An 18,361-nucleotide genomic window follows, 5' to 3' on the forward strand; every position below is an offset into this window, starting at 1 on the left:
GAGGAAGGAAAGGTGCCTAAGGAGTATGCCTTTAGAGTTGAGCAGCTGGGGACTGGGACCATGCACAGGATTTCTTTGGAAAATGACGTAAGCGCTCCCTCAAGAACAGAGCCCTGTGAGTGAGAATAAGCCAGTCTTTGGCACATGCCACTTAGCCAGGCCTGGCTGCAAATGATATTGCTAACCAATGAAACAATACATTGCTTCTCCAGCTTCCTGGTCCTATTCTTTAGCTCATCTTACATATTCCCAAGGTGAGTAATGGGATACAGCAGCCAGAGGAAGGACTAGGCTGGTCTAGTACCAAAGGCTCCCAGGTGAAGCTTTCTAAAAGGAATTTTTTTCTAAAGATATTTACATTATATCCCAGTAAATACACAGATCTTATGAAAATAGGCATCATTCTATGTACACCATACTATTTTTTAAAACTTTATTTTTGATGGCATTGGGTTTTTCAGATACTATAAAAGAACTCTACCAGTGAACCAGACCTCAGGCTCCCAGTTTTTATTCTACTAATGGGCTTAGAATTACACCCTGAAAAGCATGTAGTATATCTCCCTACAATACTGAGGGAAGTGGATGGGTGGGTAGAGAGGCCCTCAGCTCCAGCAACAGTGCCGCTGAGAACTTTATTTTCAGCATCCCAAATGCTTCCCGAGGAGTCTGTCATTCCTTCCGTGCTTCCTCCTTCTACATCTGTATTCACCTTTTCCAAAGAATCAGAAAACAAATTGTGTGTGCTGTGGGGTGGTATGAATGAGTGTGTGTGCTTGTGTGGGCTGCGCCTGCCAACTGATCATAGCTGAGGGTCCAGCTCCAGTCTGCTGGCTGCATGCTCAGGACACGGGAAGTTTCCACTGAGGGCCAGAGAAGGCTGTGTGGCCATGGAAAGGCAGCCAGGCAGGGGGATTCTCTTACTCAGGGGTGGGTCAGTTTGTGTTTCTAGTCAGGTTTTCAAATTGCTGCTGGGGGTCTCCTTACTTTAAGATGTGTTTTCCTTGTCTACCAATCCAACTGTTAACCTCATCCCAAGCACCGTTACACACATATTCAGGGTATTGTTTGACGAATTCTGGAACCCCCTGGGCCCCATAAGTTAAAACTATCACGGTACCTCTGCCACTCCAAATAAGGCCCCAGTCTTCCATTCTTTGAAAATCAATTTACTTTAGACTTTAGTAATAGTGAAATAGAAGAGCCAAAAAAGAAATACAAGTTCAGAAGTGATGCAAATACCCGCACAGTAGATTTCTCCATGTCGGTTCAGTGCCAACAATTCATATCGCACTCTCTCGTTCAGCTCAGTTTGAGAAAGCTCGAATAAAGTTATAGTAGTTAATCTTGCCTTCTCCGTGGGTACACATCCTGATTAACTGCAAGGGAACAAACAAGATAGGTGAGACAGAGCTCCCTTCGGCTTAACTGCCAAGCGCCCTTACGCATAAGGAGCCCCAGGTTTTGCCAACCCAAACAGAGTTCAGCCTTTATATCCTCAGTTGACTCTAAAGTAATCCTGTGATCCTGGAAGGTAGGTCAGACATTAAGCCCCATATTATACATAGTGAAACCACAGCAGTAATATCCATATTTATAAGGGCGTTGTAATTATCACAACACTTTCCTTTTTTCTTTATCTTCTGAGGCAGTATCTCACTTTGTAGCCTCCATTGGCTTTGAACTCATGAACTTCCTGCCTCTGCATCCCAAACTTTGAGATACAAGCATGTACCAGCAAACCCAGCTTCAAAATACTTTTTTTTGCTGCTGTTTTTCGAGACAGGGTTTCTCTGTGTATGGTGCCTGTCCTGGATCTCACTCTGTAGACCAGGCTGGCATGGAACTCACAGAGATCTGCCTGGCTCTGCCTCCTGAGTGCTGGGATTAAAGGCGTGTGCCACCACTGCCTGGCCAAAATACTTTTATTGCTATATTCAAATATAAATATTTTGCCCCCTCCCAAGAACCAAACACCCCTAAACTGCAGGCTCCTGCTGTTGCAGCCTAATAGAAGATCTAGGTCTAGCCATGCTTTCAATGTCCCCTGGACTCAACAGTGATGGTAACAGTGAATGGCTGCGGTTGTCTGTACAACATCTGCCTTGCCCAGCCCCTACATGCCACTTCCCAATGGCTGCAGTTCCTTTCTCATGTTCGCTCCCATGTCACACAGTATGAATGACTTGAAAATAAAAACTGAATTAGCCATGCTGTCAATCAAAGACTTCTGGAGCTAAATAGGTATTTAGCCCACACAAACAGGTGCCCTCCTCTCATACTCCTTGTCAACATTCTGTCCTCAAAAAGACCAAACAAGACCCTCCATGCTAGTTACTTAACCTAGTTACTTCAACAAAACCATTTCCTAAATGAAACTTAATTTCCAAACATTCCCTCTTGCTTGAAAATCTTCGGGAAGGTCAATAAAGCCTCCATGTTGTTAATCAATGAGCGTGTCTTGATATGAAGCTAGAGTCCTGGCCAGGGTGGGGTAAATTTTGTTCTGACTTCCAGCAGGGTCCTGGCCATCAGGATTTGTAGCGAATAAAAGGAATGACACCCTTATTTAGCAATCATAAAAGTTCCAGGAGGAACATTTCCATTCCTTCTCCCCATCTTCAGCGAAACTTGTTACCCTACAGACACTGCTGCCTTGGGCAGTGGTCGTACCAGCTTCCATGCTAATCCTGACAGGCTGACCTTGAAGTCTCCCAGAGCCCACAAACATCCTGTTTATTAACTTATCTTCGGGTTCCTTCTTAGCAGCTAGTGCCTCATGATCACCTACGCTACCCCCCATCTCTAACATGCTAGTCTAGCAACTTCTCTGCTATCTGTTCCCAGCCCCCTCTTAAGAGACACCCTGCAGCAACAATTTGAAAAGGAAGTTGATGCTGCGGTGTGGAAAATCCTGTCCTCAGGACAGAACGGGAGATCTGATTCTTGTAACTCCTTAGGAAGGAATGACCAGTGTTTAGTCTGTGCAGTCAACCCAAACCACCGTTCATACTGACCTCCTTAATCAAGGAGTCATTGACTGGGATATTAAGAGTGTCACAGACTTTAAAGAACACCTCTTTGTCCACAAATCCTGACTCCTCCTTGTCGTATATTTGAAATGTTTCACGGAGGTTATCTTTGCAGGAATGGTCTTTCAGGTGCATCTGGATTGTGTCTATCAGGGTATCCAGGTCCTGTGCCTTGGGTTCCTCCGTAGCTTGCATGCTGTAAAGAGAAGGACATGATCAGATATAAATATATTCATTCTTGACCAATCTTACCTCAGTGAGCAAAGCTCTTATTTTGTGAAATCTGGGAAGCATCAATAATAATAATAAGCCAATCAGTTTTGACACACAGCTAACCACCTCAACAGAAGGCCTCATGTGGGACAGTGTTTGAACTATGTCCCTTTTTGCCATCAGTAAAATCACTCCACCACAAAGAGCCAGCTCTCACGTACTGCCTTTCCCAATTTGCTATTTGTGGGAATCACGTTGGCCTCTACTGTTGCAGACTAACATTATCTCATCCAGACCCAAGTGCCTGAGTGCCTAGAAGTTATGCACGTCACTATGCAGACAGGAATCAGAGTTTTAACATTCCTCCTTCAGTTCTCAGTGAGTTTTGTGAAAGGCCATCTGTGGGCGTTTGGAGACCGCTCTTGGGGATGGGCAGCAGTGCAGGCCTTGCGTTACGGAAACCACAGAGAGATTGGTAACAGAGCACTGGGAAGAGGGATGGCTATCCCTTCCCAGCAGGACACACAGTAAGGAGAAGCTCAATCTGTACTACCTCTGAGAACGAAGCTAGTTATAAAACTAAAGAATGTTAGCTCCAACAAAGACTCCCTCATCTTCCTAAATCCTTTCAGAACAAAATACCCTCCTAAGTGCTTACACTTACGTTTTTCAGTGATGTGAAAATGGACTTGAAGATGCTGAAACCTAGTCCCGATACCACATCAGAGGCCTGATCAGAACTCGTGTCTCCCCCATTTTCAACAAGTTTTGGATCCTCGTTCCCTCTCACCGAGGCCCTCCCACCATGGCTTCTCTGCTGTTCTTGTGTATTACATTCACAAACTTCATTGCTGAAAACAGTATAGCTTGGCTCCTGGTTCACTTTGGTTTTTAACCTTCCATTTGTGTGTGGTTGTGTATACATCCGGAAGAAGGTGTCTGGTCCCTCAGAGCCAGAGTTAGATGGTTTCGGGATGCCAGTTTGTTACATGGATGCCAGGAGTAGAACTCCCGTCGCCAGGGAGTTACTTTACTGTTGAGCCGTCTACCCAACCCTAGTTCCATGTTAACCTGAAGCTGCCACTATGCGGTCTGGGCAGGTGAAAAGTAGTGTGATCTTCCGGGATTTTTTTTTTTTTTTTTTTTTTTTGAGACATAGTCTTACTGTGAAGTTCTAGCTGGCCTAAACTATGTAGACAAGGATGGCCTCCAATACATTGAGATTGCCTGCCTCTGCCTCCTGAGTGCTGGGATTAAAGGTGTGCACTACCATGGCCAGCTCCTAGCAGTGAATTTCAAACAATACCTCGTGAGAAAGAACCGTGGACTGCACAAAAAGACAGTTCACTAGACTGATCAGCCTGAGTGTCCAAAAGTAGGAAATGAGCTAAATAATTTACACTTTAATCACGTGATGCAGTAACGACGAAACCACTGCCGCGCTGCAGGAAGAAAATCTGTTGTTAGTGTGAGCACTGAGGCCCCTGAGTGTGGACAGAGTGCTGGCTCTGGTAAAACTTACACAGTATAAAGACAGATATTTGGATTTTCTTTTTTGTTTAAGGAAGCTGCTTTTAGAAAGAAAAGACAGAGTGCGGGGCTGGACTCAGCAGTTTAAAGCACTTGCTGTTCCTGCAGAGGCCTTGGGTTCTGTTTCCAGCACCCACACCACGGTGGCTCACAACCACATGCAACTCCAGTTCCAGGGGATCTGATGCCTTTTTCTGACCTCTGTGGGCACCAGGCACCCATGTGATACACATATATACACACAGGTAAAACACACTAATGAACAAATATTTAAAAAGTAAATTAAACAAAAACAAAAACATGGGGCTGGAGAAATGACTCAGCAGTTAAAAATGCATCCTGCTTTTAAGATGACCTGAAGTCAGTCCAGCAGCTCAGAACTCTAGCTCTAAGGGAAGCCAACACCCTCTTCTGTTCTCTGGGCCCTGCACTCACATGTGCAAACCCTCTCACGGACACATACACAAAAGTAAAACTAAATCTTTTTTTTTAAATGAAAGTTATAGTCTAGCTGGGTGGTGGTAGTGCACACCTTTAATCCCAGCACTCAGGAGGCAGAAGCAGGTGGATCTCTGAGTTTGAGGCCAGCCTGGTCTACAGAATGAGTTCCAGGATAGAGCCAGAACTGTTACACAGAGAAACCTGGAGAGAGAGAGAGAGAGAGAGAGAGAGAGAGAGAGAGAGAGAGAGAGAGAGAGAGAGAGAGACAGAGAGACAGAGACAGACAGACAGACAGAAAGCCATAGTCACCTGTGAAACAGAGGGTAGAAGTACATGGAAAACGTGAATGTAATGCTTACTTAAAGCATTAAACTATTGATGCTTCATAAACATTCTAAGATATCTGAAATGTTAACGACAGACTGCAAAAGCCAGTAAATAGCCCTCAAAAGTATTATATTTTATATGAATATTAAACAACAAAATATTAGAAGCAGTCATCTCTGGTTTATGAGTTTTTTGTTTCAAATGGTTGTGCTTACTCCAGCTTTTGTAACCTAAGTTTTATTACCTCTGTTTTGTTTTCCTTGTTCTTGTTTTTGAGACCTTTCACTATGTATATGTAGCCCATGCTAGCCCTTAACTCCCGTTCCCCTGCAAAGCTTCCAGCACTGGTATTACAAGTGTGTACCACCAAACCAGGTTTACTCCCTTCAATTTTAAGCAGATATTACTGTTATAGCAAGGTAAAAACAATAAGGGTCATAAAATTCCCCCAGTATAGAAAGGGTCCCTTGAATCACTTATTACAGAAGCATAATGTGATCATCAGATTCATATAGGCAGGGGGCCATTTTAGTGACAGGAAGCACCCAAACCTCCATCTCCACACGCTCTCAGGAGGTAAGGTCTCCTGCCTGTCACATATCTGAATACATATGACTGAAGTTATAATTTTATATCAGATCATTTGGGGGAAAGACAGTAGCTCTCTCTTCCCAGGAGAATCCAGACACTCATTTCCTTCAAACAGCAGAGAAAACACCCATGCAGCATGGAAGAAATGTGGGTGGATGGTAACGGGTATGCTGCTTAATTCACGCCAAAGCCCGCCCCTGTGTGGGTGCGGGTGTTCCAAAGCCCCTCCTGGATACCTGTGTGGGTGTGGGTGTTCCCTAAGGGCCGGCTGCTTCTCCCAAATGCTTTTGCTGCCTTTGTTCATAGATGCTTTATATAACACTTTAAAATATTTGGCCTCGTTTCTATTTCGAAATTAATTTTTTTTTTTTTTTTTTTGGTTTTTCGAGACAGGGTTTCTCTGTGTAGCTTTGCGCCTTTCCTGGAACTCACTTGGTAGCCCAGGCTGGCCTCGAACTCACAGAGATCCGCCTGGCTCTGCCTCCCGAGTACTGGAATTAAAGGCGTGCGCCACCACCGCCTGGCTCAAAATTAATTTCTTAAGTTTTTCTGAATATCATTTAGATGTTTTCGAATGATTATTTTCCTAAAACCAGTTTATTTTGTAGTTTTTTAAAGTGTCTGTCTGCCTTTTACAACTGAATTCACATATTGTTTATATTTTTTCATACAAGAATTTAAATTGATGAACTGTTGGTTGGTTTTGTTTTTTTCTTTTTTCTTTCTTTTTTTTTTTTTGGCTTGGATTTCAGTAGAGATTTGTTTAAGGCCAGAGTTCTTCTCAATATTTGATTTTTCTAGTATTGGTTTGGCAAAGTGTTTCATGGCCTAGGCAATGAAATTAAAAAACTTGGTAGGTTTCTGGTAGATTCTGGGAAGGACTTTTTAAATTTTAATGAATTATAGTTTTGTTTGTTTGGTTGGTTGGTTGTTTTTGTTTTGTTTTCATTTGTTTGTTTGTTTTTTTGACACAGGATCTCATACAGTGCAGGTTGGCTTTGAACTCCTGTCTCCAGCTGAGAACAAGTGTTGTCTGCCTCCAGCTATTGTAGGATATGAAAAGCATAAGCCAATGGGAGATTGTTCTGCTGTTACTGTTGTGGGTACCAAGTGCAACCTCACTGACAGTCTGCATTAAGTCAAGAGAGGTAGTGATACTGAAAATGAGAGATCAGAAGCAAGAGGCATTGGAGGGTCAAACTAAAGAACACAATAGTTTATTGGATATGGTTTAAAATATAAGGGTCCTGTCAAGGAGAGAGAGGGTGGAGCTAACCTGTGTTGACAGGCTCTTCTCTACCAGGCACTGTGCTGGTGATTCCCACGTCATCACAGCTCATTAGCTCAACCTTAGAGGAGAATAAGGAGACATAAAGGGTGGGGGGCAGGTGTGCTGGGAGAGGAAGTGACAGATGGCTTTTCAGTTGTAACCAGCATTTCAAAAGATACCGTAAACAGAGAAAAAAGAATGCAGGCATCAATTCAGGAGAATGGCTAGGACAGAGAGGGACTCACACCGTATCATAGAGAGTTAAGGAGGCAAGCAGGAGGACAGATGCAGGATCTTGAGAAACAGCAACCCGGACAATGTAAAAGATGCACCTGACGGGTTCTCAGAGGGGGGACACCAGACTCTGATTCCCCAGATCAAAGCAGAGGTTTCCAAAAGAGGGTGGTAAAGAGTAATTAATACTGTTTGTCCACCAAACAAGCTAACCGGGAGGGGAGGGGTCAGGAAACTGTGGAACGGGACAAATCTAGCTGACAACTGCTCTTTATTTGGAAAGGTCTATTGGAACACACCTGCTCTTATTCGTTTACCTTTGTCTGTGGCTGCTTTCATGCTGGAAGGGTGGGGTTGAGTATTCCCAAGAGACGCTATGACTGAATCACTCAGCATCCGAGCCTCTGCAAACAAAAGCTTGCCAGCCTCTGCTCTAGATCGCAGCCCCCGATTGTCTCACATATTTGCTTAAGCTAGTATGAATGTCAAGTCTAACGCAGGGGACAAGCGCAAATATCTGCTCAACTAATGTGTAAGTGAGACGATTATGTTTGAAAACCATCAATGACCTTCAAGAAAGCAATTCATGAAGAGTGTCTGGATTCTCAAGCAGTCAGGGAGAAAATGATCACAGATGCACAATAGAAGCCTTGCATTTGGAGAAGGTGAAAGAGGATGATCACGTGGACGTTCTGAAGTAAAGACGGGAGAATGGGGGAAGTACCCACTGGGTTGCTTTATCTCACATTTGACTTTTGTTTTTTAAGGCTTACTTTTGCCCGTGAAGAAACATGGCGGCGGGGGGGGGGGGGGGGGTGGTGTCTGTGACGGGCTTTTTAAGGATTTCCCTGCACATGCGCCATGTGGGCTTACGGCGCTATGCCACGCATGCGCAGATTGCGTGACCACGCTGTGCACGGATGATGTAAGACGTAAGGCCCCTAACTTGGCTACTGAACTGTGCATGTGCACTCATGCAGCTAGGGGAGTGACCAGGAATTCTAACAGAGACTACCTGGAAACACCAAGGGAGGGAGGAAGGACGAAAGACTCACTGAGTAGGAAAGGGGGTCCACCTGAAGTTGAAGGACACAAAAGAGTCTGCTAAAGAGAGGATGTGGTCTGTATACAGATGTGTGTTCATGATGGCCATACAGACAGATTCTGTGATCAAAGTGGGCTTATGGGCATGTGCATGTTTTTATCCTTAAATCTGAGTTCACAAAATTGCAAAGGAAGAAAGGCCTGGAGAGATGGCTCCGTGGTTAAGACACTGGCTACTCTTTCAGAGGTCCTGGGTTCAGTGCTCAGCCCCCAGATGGGGGCTCACAACCATCTATGACTCCATTTCTAGGGGCTCCCATGCCTTATTCCAGGCTCTGGGTACCAGGCACGTACATGGTGCACAGATATATGTGCAGGCAAAACTTCCATACACATAAAAGAATATTTTTTTTCAATTGCAAAGGAGATCCCTTACTCCCTAAGAACTTCAAGCTGAAATCAGTATTCAGTTAATTTCCTATATGCTACACCAATTTTCTGGCCCAGAGAAAACAATGGCTAGCTGCTCAAAAATCCATCCTGTTGGAATTGTCACCTACCATAAAAATACACAGACCTAATCTAGACAGTGACTTTAATCCCAGCACCCCACTCCGGAGGCAGAGGCAAGCGGACCTCTCCGAGTTCAAGGCCAACCATTGACTACAGAGTGAGTTCCAGGACAGCCAGGGCTACACAGAGAAACCCTGTCTCGAACAAAACAAAAGAAAATACACAGGCCTGCTGATTGTTGGGAACCTCTTGAGATTAGCTGAACGAAGGATGTGCACTTCCTACTGCAGGGTTCGTTATAGATTGGGGTAGGGAAAGGGCCAAAGCGGGAAGGGCTTGAAGACACAGGAGTGTGACCTCAGGATTTGTCATCGTCACACATTTCCTCTCACAGAGGACAACTGACGGAAGTGAGGACGGGAACAGGGACAGCAGCAGACCTCTTAGTCCAGCACCTGCTCTCCCTTCCTTTTATGGTAATAGAGGTCTGAGCCCTCGTGCACTTTTCCTCGCTGCCTGATATAAAATGAGGTTTTGCTGGTAGCATGCTTGAGCAAATAGCTCCCAGGGTCTGCTGGTATTTGCACAGACACAGGAGAATAGAAGGGGACCCTTTTGAGAAGGAGCTGAATTGAACATAATGGCCATGAATACCAAGTGGGCCCTTAGTGCTCACCATGCCGCCTCCCACCTTCCTGGACAGCCACACTACTTCAGTTCTCACGAGCCAGGGTGGAAAGACCGGGCAGTGAAAGGGAGAAGGGAGAGGGTGAAAACCCTCACCCTCGGGTACCTGGATTAAGCCTCTCACCGAATGGCATCAAGTCACCGGCAAAGGACTTGAAGTTGCATTTTTGAGAAAAATCTCACGAGATAATGAACAGGTTTATAATCCAGACATGTGCCTTGGCTCCTCGTGACCTATGATATAGTAAGAATCCCTTTGACCTTGCGGGGCCTGCGGTTTGCTCAGAACTCCTTTCTCCTCTTTAAACATTTATAATGCATCTCATAAACCGCTTGATAACCTCAGTTAATAAGGAAGAGTTCTGTTTATTTATCTATGTACTTTTGCAACTCTGGAGATTAAACACCAGACCTCACACATGCTAGCGAGTTCTCTACCTCTGAGCGACATCCTCAGTCTCATTTTATTTTTGAGACATGGTTTCACTAACTCCGTCAGGCGTGCCTTGAAGATGTGAGCAGCTAGGCCACAGGCCTGTGCCCTAAAGTCTGGCAAGGAGAGTTCTTTAGAGAAAATAATTATACCAAAATATTTTAATCTCTCAAATCCTTTGAGTAATGTGTTTTTAGTAGCCACTATTATTAATATATTATAATTATAATATACTAATATTAACATATGCACTATTATTAATATACTTAAATATGACTCTCCCCTCAGAATCCTGGACCCTCTCTAGGGAATGTATAACAGTCTTTTTCTTCAAACCTCTCCTCCATCCTCCTTCTCTCCCCGCTTCTGTTCTCTCCTCTTCCTCTCTCCCTCTCTCCTCCCCCTTCCTCCTCCCCATGCTCTCTCTCTTCTTCTTCCTCCCTCTTTCTGTCCCTCCTCTATGCCTTTGCTTAAATCTACATAAAAATCTCTCTTTTCATAAACAAATCTCAGCTTTGCTTCACACTGGCTGGCCTGGAAATTCTTTTCATCAGCCTGGGGTTCTGGCTGCTGCTGAGCAGAGGACCCTGAAGAGAGCTCCCCAGGCCGCCCAGAAAGCTGTGCCTAACTACACTACCTGCTGACACAATGACAGATTTTCCCCACATGTAACATCTCTGGAATTAAGATACATTTTTCAATTGATGGTGAATGTAGATTAGAATTGGTCCTATTTTTTTCTGTTGCTGTAGTAAAATAACACTGTATTTTAATTTTTAGGTGTTCATTTCCCTTACGTTTGATATATAATCTATATGTTCAATAAAATAACACATCTCACAAATTCCTACTGTACTTCACACTAACACAAACCCTTAGAAGGGCTTCCCAACCACATTTTTCTGTCTATGTGTGTCTGTTCCCTTAGGTTCCGACTTCATGTTCAACATCAAAGTTTCTAAGAATAGTGCCTGGACTGCTGCGGTCTTCCAAGGCCCTTGGAAGGTTCTCCAAGGTGAAAAATAACAACACCACTACTGTTTATCTTTTCCCTCCTCTTCCTCCACAAGCATACACAAATTTTCCCAAATATTTCACAATAAAGTTTTTTTTTTCTGGGCTGAATTTAAAAACATAAAAATTCAGCTGTCTTCTCTTAAGAAAACCAGACATTAAAGGTATTCTCAAAAAATTAAAGTGAAATTCTTCCCAATAGTTGTTTTTGTTTGGAAAACAGAAAACATAGTTATTTTCCACAGAGATTGTTCTCTTTTTGTGGCTCAGTTCATAGTGTGCTTGGCTAGCATGTGTGAGGCCCTGGATTCGATTCCCAGCCCCATATAAAACCAGGACTGGAAGTGCACACACCTGTAGTCCCATCAAGTGGGAGGCAGAGGCAGGAGGATCATAATTCTAGGTCAGCCTCAGCTCCATATCAGTTTCAAGGTTAGTTGGGAACACATGCAACTCTATCTAAAAAAGTTACCTTTGTTAGTATATTCTACAAAAGTATTTTTACATTTCAGAGATAATTTCTAATATGCTAAATATGAACAGATTAAAAGTTCTTAATGATCTTGTTATGGTTTGAATGAAAAAAATGTTCCTGTGATGGCTATTTTTTGTTGTCAACTTGACTACATCTGGAACTAACTAAAACCCAAGCATCTGGGTACACCTGTGAGAGATTTTTTTAATTAGATGTTTTCAGGTGGGAAGATCCTCCTTTAATCTGGGCCACACCTTCTGCATCCATCCTATATCAAGGACACAGAAGAAGGAAACTTGTTCTCTTTGCCTGCTTGACCTTGGTCTCAATGGCAAGTCTATTTCTTCACTGGAATTGCAGAACATCCCTAGTTCTTTGGGATTCTGGTGCATCCTGAAGACCAGCTGAGACATCCAGCCTTGTATACTGAACAACTACTGGATGCTTGGATCTTCTGTTGGTAGACAGCCATTGTTGGACTAGCTGGACCACAGCCTGTAAACCACTCTAATAAACCCCCCCTCTCATGTATATATGAGAGTTATATTCATATATCTATATTCAGAATATATATATATATATATATATATATATATATATATATATATATATATATTCTGTAAGCTGTGTTCCTCTAGAGAACTCTGGCTAACACAGTCCCCCATAGGCTCATGGATTTGATCACTTGGTCCCCAGCTAGTGGCACTGTTTGGGGAGGTTGTGGAACCTTTGTGAGGTGGAGCCTTGCTGCAGCAGGTCCGGCACTGGAGGTGGAGATCGAGTGCTTATCGTCTCACCCCACTTCCGGTTCATTCTCTTTGCCTGGCCCTCACACTAGAAGATGTGTCTCCTGCCCCTGACATCATGCCTGCTACTTCCTGTTATGCCTCCCCCACCCCCACAATGGACTCTTACCCCTCTGGAATAAGAGGGAATACCATAAGCCACATAAACTCTTCCTTCTGGAAGTTGCCTTAGTCATAGCATTTTACCACAGCAACAGAAAAATAACTAATACAGGTCTACAGTATTATTTCAATCACGAGTGTCCTGAAACTAACATTTTTTAGGATGATTGCCCTAGATATAGTGCTTCTACCTAGCACCAAGTTCTCTCCACTGCTAAATCCCATCCATCCTGTCTCTCACACTTCAGCAACTCTGCCCATCTCTCACACATCTGTCAGTTCCTCCCCACAGAATTTTAACATGCACCAATATGATTTTGTTGTTTGAGACAGGGTCTTTGCCTGTGATGACCTCAAATTCACAATAGCTCTGCTTGGCCTCCTGATAGATGGGATCAAAGGCAGGCAGGCGGCTTTTGTATTTTTGTATTTTTTTGCTTGTATTTTTTTCCATCTTAAACCAAACACAAAACACAATTTTCCGCTGACTTTACCTCCTCTGCTAGCTACGGTCCCCTTTCTCTGTCCTCCTTTGAACAAACCTCCTCATAAACACGGTGTGTACATTTTATCTAGAGTGCCCCCCATCCTCCCTTACATCTACCTCTTTTGAGCTTTCCTACCTAACTCTGCTGGAAGTCTCATTGAAGTCCTCAGTCCCCTGCATAATGCCAGCACACACCTGGTTCTATTTTATCTCCTAAATATAAAATACACTCCAAACCCAAGTCTCTACCACAGTCCCCTAACAAACTCCTTTACCCAGTTCTCACTGTCCCTATCTCAGGCGACAGACAGTAAGTCCGTCCTGCTGCTCAGGCCCCCATCTTAGAACCTTCTTTAACTCTTCTAGTACTCTCACATGCCCTGCGTAACTTATCTTTCGTCACATTGGCTCAGTCAATTAGATCACTTCTTCACTTCTCTGGCCTTCATGCTCTGCCATCTTCTACAGTATTGTTTCTAATCTCCCTCCCCATCTCTCTTGCACACCCTCTTTCTCTTCCCTCCTACTCCTTCTCAATCTCACATAGCTCAGGCTGGCCTCAAACTCTCTATGTAGCTGAGGCTGGCCTTGAAACTCTTGAGCCTTCTGACTGTACCTCCCAAGGGCTAGAATTAGGTTGGAACCACCACGTGTGGCTCTGATGGGAGTATCAACGTGGCAGCGGGCTAGTCCTACAAAAGCGTATGTCAGACCCGGATCCTCCTCTACTCAGAGATTCCCAGTGCAGTTCAGCTCCTTGTTAATTTTTCTTTGCAGTTTTTTTTTCCCATTAATTTTCTAATTTCAGCACTTACCCCTCCTCATCTCACCTCCTACAGCCACTCTCACTGCTCTATCCAGTTACTTGAGCATGCTAAGTGGAGCACGCTACCTGGCAGGCTCTGTACTCACCTGTCCCACATCTACACAGCTACCCAGAGAACTCGCTTCCCTTCAAGGGTTTGCTCAGAGTTGCCCTCGAAAGTGGCTCCCCTCTGCCAAGCATGTGCAAACCACTGCCAACCTCCAGAAATGCTTGCCACATACATTTGCCTTATTTTTGTATGGTATTTATCACTGATTATCTTGTATGATCTACTTGTATTACTCTCTATCAATTCCTGTTTAGCTCAGTCCAGAAAGACAGCTATTTCTTATCTATTTTGTTTACTGATCAGGCCAGTAGCCTAGTGATCACATCTGAAGCAGATATGGCAGGCATTCGTTCAATAATTATTTGCTGCAGGGGGGGAAACTGGAAAATTTCTAAGACGGTAGTTATTATTTTGAGCCCAAGAAACCATCTACATTTGCCTGGCAACTCCAACCTGGTAAAGAAAAGTTGAAATCCTAAAACATCACTATGCATCTATTTCGACAAGAATTACTTTCTAGGATTTTGCAGGGATGACTCAGTGGGTCAGAATGCTTGCTGCGTGAGCATTCAGGAATGAGCAGCTCAGGTCCCAGCACTTGTATAGAAACAAACCAAAAAACCTTGAATGTGGCTGCACCTTCAACCCCAGTGCTGTGGGGAGCAGAGACAAGGGGATCCTTGGGTTGCTGGCCACCAGCCTAAATCCAGACTTAGTGAGAGGCTCTGCCTCAAAGAATTACGGCATAGCATGACCGAACAGGATACTTAACATTCTCCTCTGCACATGAGTGAACAAGCATGTGTGCCTGTATGTACCTATGCACACATGTGCACATATACCACATAAACACAACACATACAGGGTGGGGTTGCTTTCTAAACAGCTTGCATGTGCCAAATCCTTACCCAAGGCAGTCAAACATACCTTTCTGATCCTGGTGCAAGAACATCCTGTGGGGGAGCATCCTGTGTGGGAGCATCCTTTCGGATACGGTTCTGGATTGAGGCGAGGGCTTCTGCTGAATACTGGGAAGCGTTGCTCTCCATGTATTTTAAAACATACTCATCTGTATCAAGGATGATGAATCGATGGCCGAACACTGAGGAGAGAGTAGTGTTACACTTAGTTCCGCTTTGCTTCTCTCATGCAGTCAGGAGCAAAATAATGTTAACCTGTTAGCAATAGATCCACAGTTAATCATTTGTGGCCAACTAGTGAAGTGTTTTGTTTTGTTGTGGTGGTTTTGTTTCGTTTATTTGTTTGTTTGTTTGGTTTTATTTATTTATTTTTTTTTGAGACAAAAAGTCTCTCTACAAAGTCCTGGCTGTCCTGGACCTCACAATGTACACCAGGCTGGCCTTGAACTCACAGAGATCCACCTGCCTCTGCCTCCCAAGTGCTGAGATTAAAGGTGTGTGCTATCACATCTGGCCAGACTAGTGAATTTTGAACAGCTTATATACATTAATATTCAGTGGTTTCCTCGGGTTTCTTATGTTAACATCTAACAAATGGAGCCAATATATACAACAATGTAGTATCAACAAACTCAGTTAATTTAGAGTGTACCTGATAAGCAAGGAGATTAAGAAGAAATAGTCATATTAGCACCATCTCAGTCAGAACACAGCCCGATTGCTTCTGATAAGCCTTAAGAATGCATTAAGTCATAGCTGTGAAGAATCCATTTTCCAAGCCAACAGGAAACTCGGAGCCATGTTTAGACTTACCCTCAATCACGGCACCGATGAAGAAGTCACCTGGTCCATAGTAGACGGGGTTGTCAACTGAAGAGAACGGTTTAACAACTTTAGTCCTGCCCAGGAACTTGCCCCCGATGATACCGGAATTTCGAACAGGAGGCTCAAAGATACTGATCATATCAGTGGCAAGAAAATAAGAGAAGACAAAGCGACGGGTTTTGTCTTCTGGGATAGGGGACTCCTAGGAAGATGGAGAAAAGAGAATATCAAGGTCCATGATCTTTCCAAGAACCCCCAAATGAAATCAAGCTGGATGCATATAAACCTGCCGCGTGTTGAGGGTCTGGGCTGGGACAGCCAGGCTTCACTGTGGGAAGGGAGGCCACCCTAACTCAACTCCCGTGGACTGCTGACTTGTGGGAGTGTAGGCCCAGTGCTGGCAGATCTTCTAGGTTTTCACAAGAAGAAAACTCTGGGTTTCTATTTAAGAACCCCATGGCTTTAAAATGTTGTCTTGAGGAGTCCAAAGACAGAGGAGAGGAAGAGCTTCAGCAATTCACAAGATGGATGCTAAGATGCAGAAGAGAATCCCAGGAGCAAAGCCCTGGGAAAAAACCAGCCTGAGCACATCTCCCCAGCCAGCCACGCGGCTTCACAGCCGGGGGAGAAGTCTCACCCAAAAGGTAAGCCAGGGAACATGACAAGTCCACAGCCTTCACAAGGCTCAACTACAGTACGAAGGAATCCCCAGTTCAGAGGGCAGCGGCTGGGCACAATTTTGAGAATCTGCGGCTTTAAAACTGAGCTATCTGGAGGCCTGAGAACAGGCCACATACACAAGTATGGAGCTGAGTCAGCCTGCCACAGACCTAGGGGGTAGAGACCGCTCCAAGGAGCAGCTGTGGAGAGCAGGAGGGCTGGGGATGTTGACAGACTAGGAAGTGAAGATGCTAAGAAGCTCAGCCGAGGCAGGGAAAATAGCTCCACCCTTGTGGGTCTCATCGATTGAGAATAAATTGGCTTTGTAGCCTTGAACTTCAGGTCAGGAAGTAGATCAACATCCGGGGTTACCTATTTGCCATGACATTCACTACTGGAGAGTCTAAGAACTCTGACATTCCAGTGAACTACATGTACATTCAAAGCTATGTCCCTCCCACAGAGTGATTGTATTGCTTTTCTACTGCTGTGGGAAAAAGAAAACAACAACAACAACAGCAAGGCAGCTATAGGAGAGTTGGTTTGGGGCTCACAGTTGCATTAGATGGTGGAGCAGAGGTAGCAAGTGAGGGATGCTGGAGCAGCTGCTGAGGGATCACGTCTCTAATCACTAGCAGGAGGCAGAGAGAACTAACTGGGAATGGCTGGCACGGGGCATTGTTTTTGAACCTCAAAGCTCCACCCCTATATATATGCTAATGGCTTTCTGGATACATCTCATCCAAACCACCGCCAAGGTGGCCAATACTTCGGGGTCTTGGAAGTATGGGCCAGGTCTTGTGCCGCTCCAGGGCTCAGTACGCAGTGGGCACCGTCTCTGCTCCGGAGGTACCCAGAACGCACTCATGGCCACAGTATTAGCTGCCCCGGGGTTATTTTTGTTTCCTTCTCCCTCAGGCCACTCTAGCTAGAAACTCTCGAAGGAGGCTGGACATAAGGTGTGCCACCAGTCTCGCCTCCCTTGTTCCTAATCGCCGGGAGTATTTTCTCCACATTTCATAACTCTGTATGCTGTTTACAGTAGGGTTTGCAGATATATTTTATAAGATTAAGAAAATTCCCTTTACTTTCCATTTCTTAAGAGATTTATTTTAAAATGTAATGGACTGATCTTAACAAGTGGTTTTTTTTTTTGGAACATATTTTTCAGTTTCATCCTGGAAATATAGTTCAAAACTTAAAACAGGGTGGTTTTTTGTGTGTGTGTGTGTGGGGGGGGTTGTTTTTCATTCTTTCTTGAAATCCTCAATCTTGCTCGTTATCCCCTTCAATATAATAAACAGATCTTTTTAAAGCTTGAGTTTAAAAAACTTTAAAATTTTTAACTACATCTGTTTCTAAACTTCATGCTTTTAAATGACTTGCTACATATTAAAGGCAGTGTCTGGAGAGATGACTCAGTAGTTCAGGACACTGGCTGCTCTCCTAGAGTCTGACCTAGGTTTAATTCCCAGCACCCGCATGGTGGCTTACAACCTTAACAACCATCTGTAACTCGCAGGATCTGACACCCTTGGCTGGCCTCTTGGGCACCAGGCACACATGTGGTGCATTGTGGGGGGTCCCCATAGGCCTTCCAGATGGCAGGGGAATGGTCCACGAATAGACAAGAATGAATCTTGGTTCAGTCTGACTTAAGTACCGGCACTAAGCCAAAACTTTGAGTGTCTGATACCAGTTCATTTATTTTAGCCATACTTAAGCCCAGTACAATTTTGGAAGAAGTTTTCTGATAACAATTAACTCAGTCCCACGAGTACAGAAAATTTTAAGACGTTTACACTGAAGTTCTTTACAGAGTACATATGGGTTCGTCTGTAAGATGGGTTCTGTTGACTCAGAAACAACGCTCAACATAAGG

General features: G+C 44.2%; 1 protein-coding gene across 1 annotated transcript in view; it reads right to left on the minus strand.

Annotated features, from left to right (window-relative positions):
• Positions 1-1,153: 1,153 nt before the first annotated feature.
• The window catches only part of Efhc1 (EF-hand domain containing 1), a 37,575-nt gene continuing 20,367 nt past the window's right edge, over positions 1,154-18,361 (minus strand). The window contains exons 8-11 of the mRNA XM_059281903.1: positions 15,808-16,021; positions 15,002-15,176; positions 3,018-3,228; positions 1,154-1,379 (exon numbers count right to left, since the gene is read on the minus strand). Coding sequence (XP_059137886.1) covers positions 1,308-1,379; positions 3,018-3,228; positions 15,002-15,176; positions 15,808-16,021 — 672 coding nt within the window. The 3' untranslated portion in view covers positions 1,154-1,307. The remainder of the gene's footprint in view (positions 1,380-3,017; positions 3,229-15,001; positions 15,177-15,807; positions 16,022-18,361) is intronic.

This window comes from Peromyscus eremicus, chromosome 16_21, assembly GCF_949786415.1.
Source record: "Peromyscus eremicus chromosome 16_21, PerEre_H2_v1, whole genome shotgun sequence".
NCBI classification, from domain to species: domain Eukaryota; kingdom Metazoa; phylum Chordata; class Mammalia; order Rodentia; family Cricetidae; genus Peromyscus; species Peromyscus eremicus.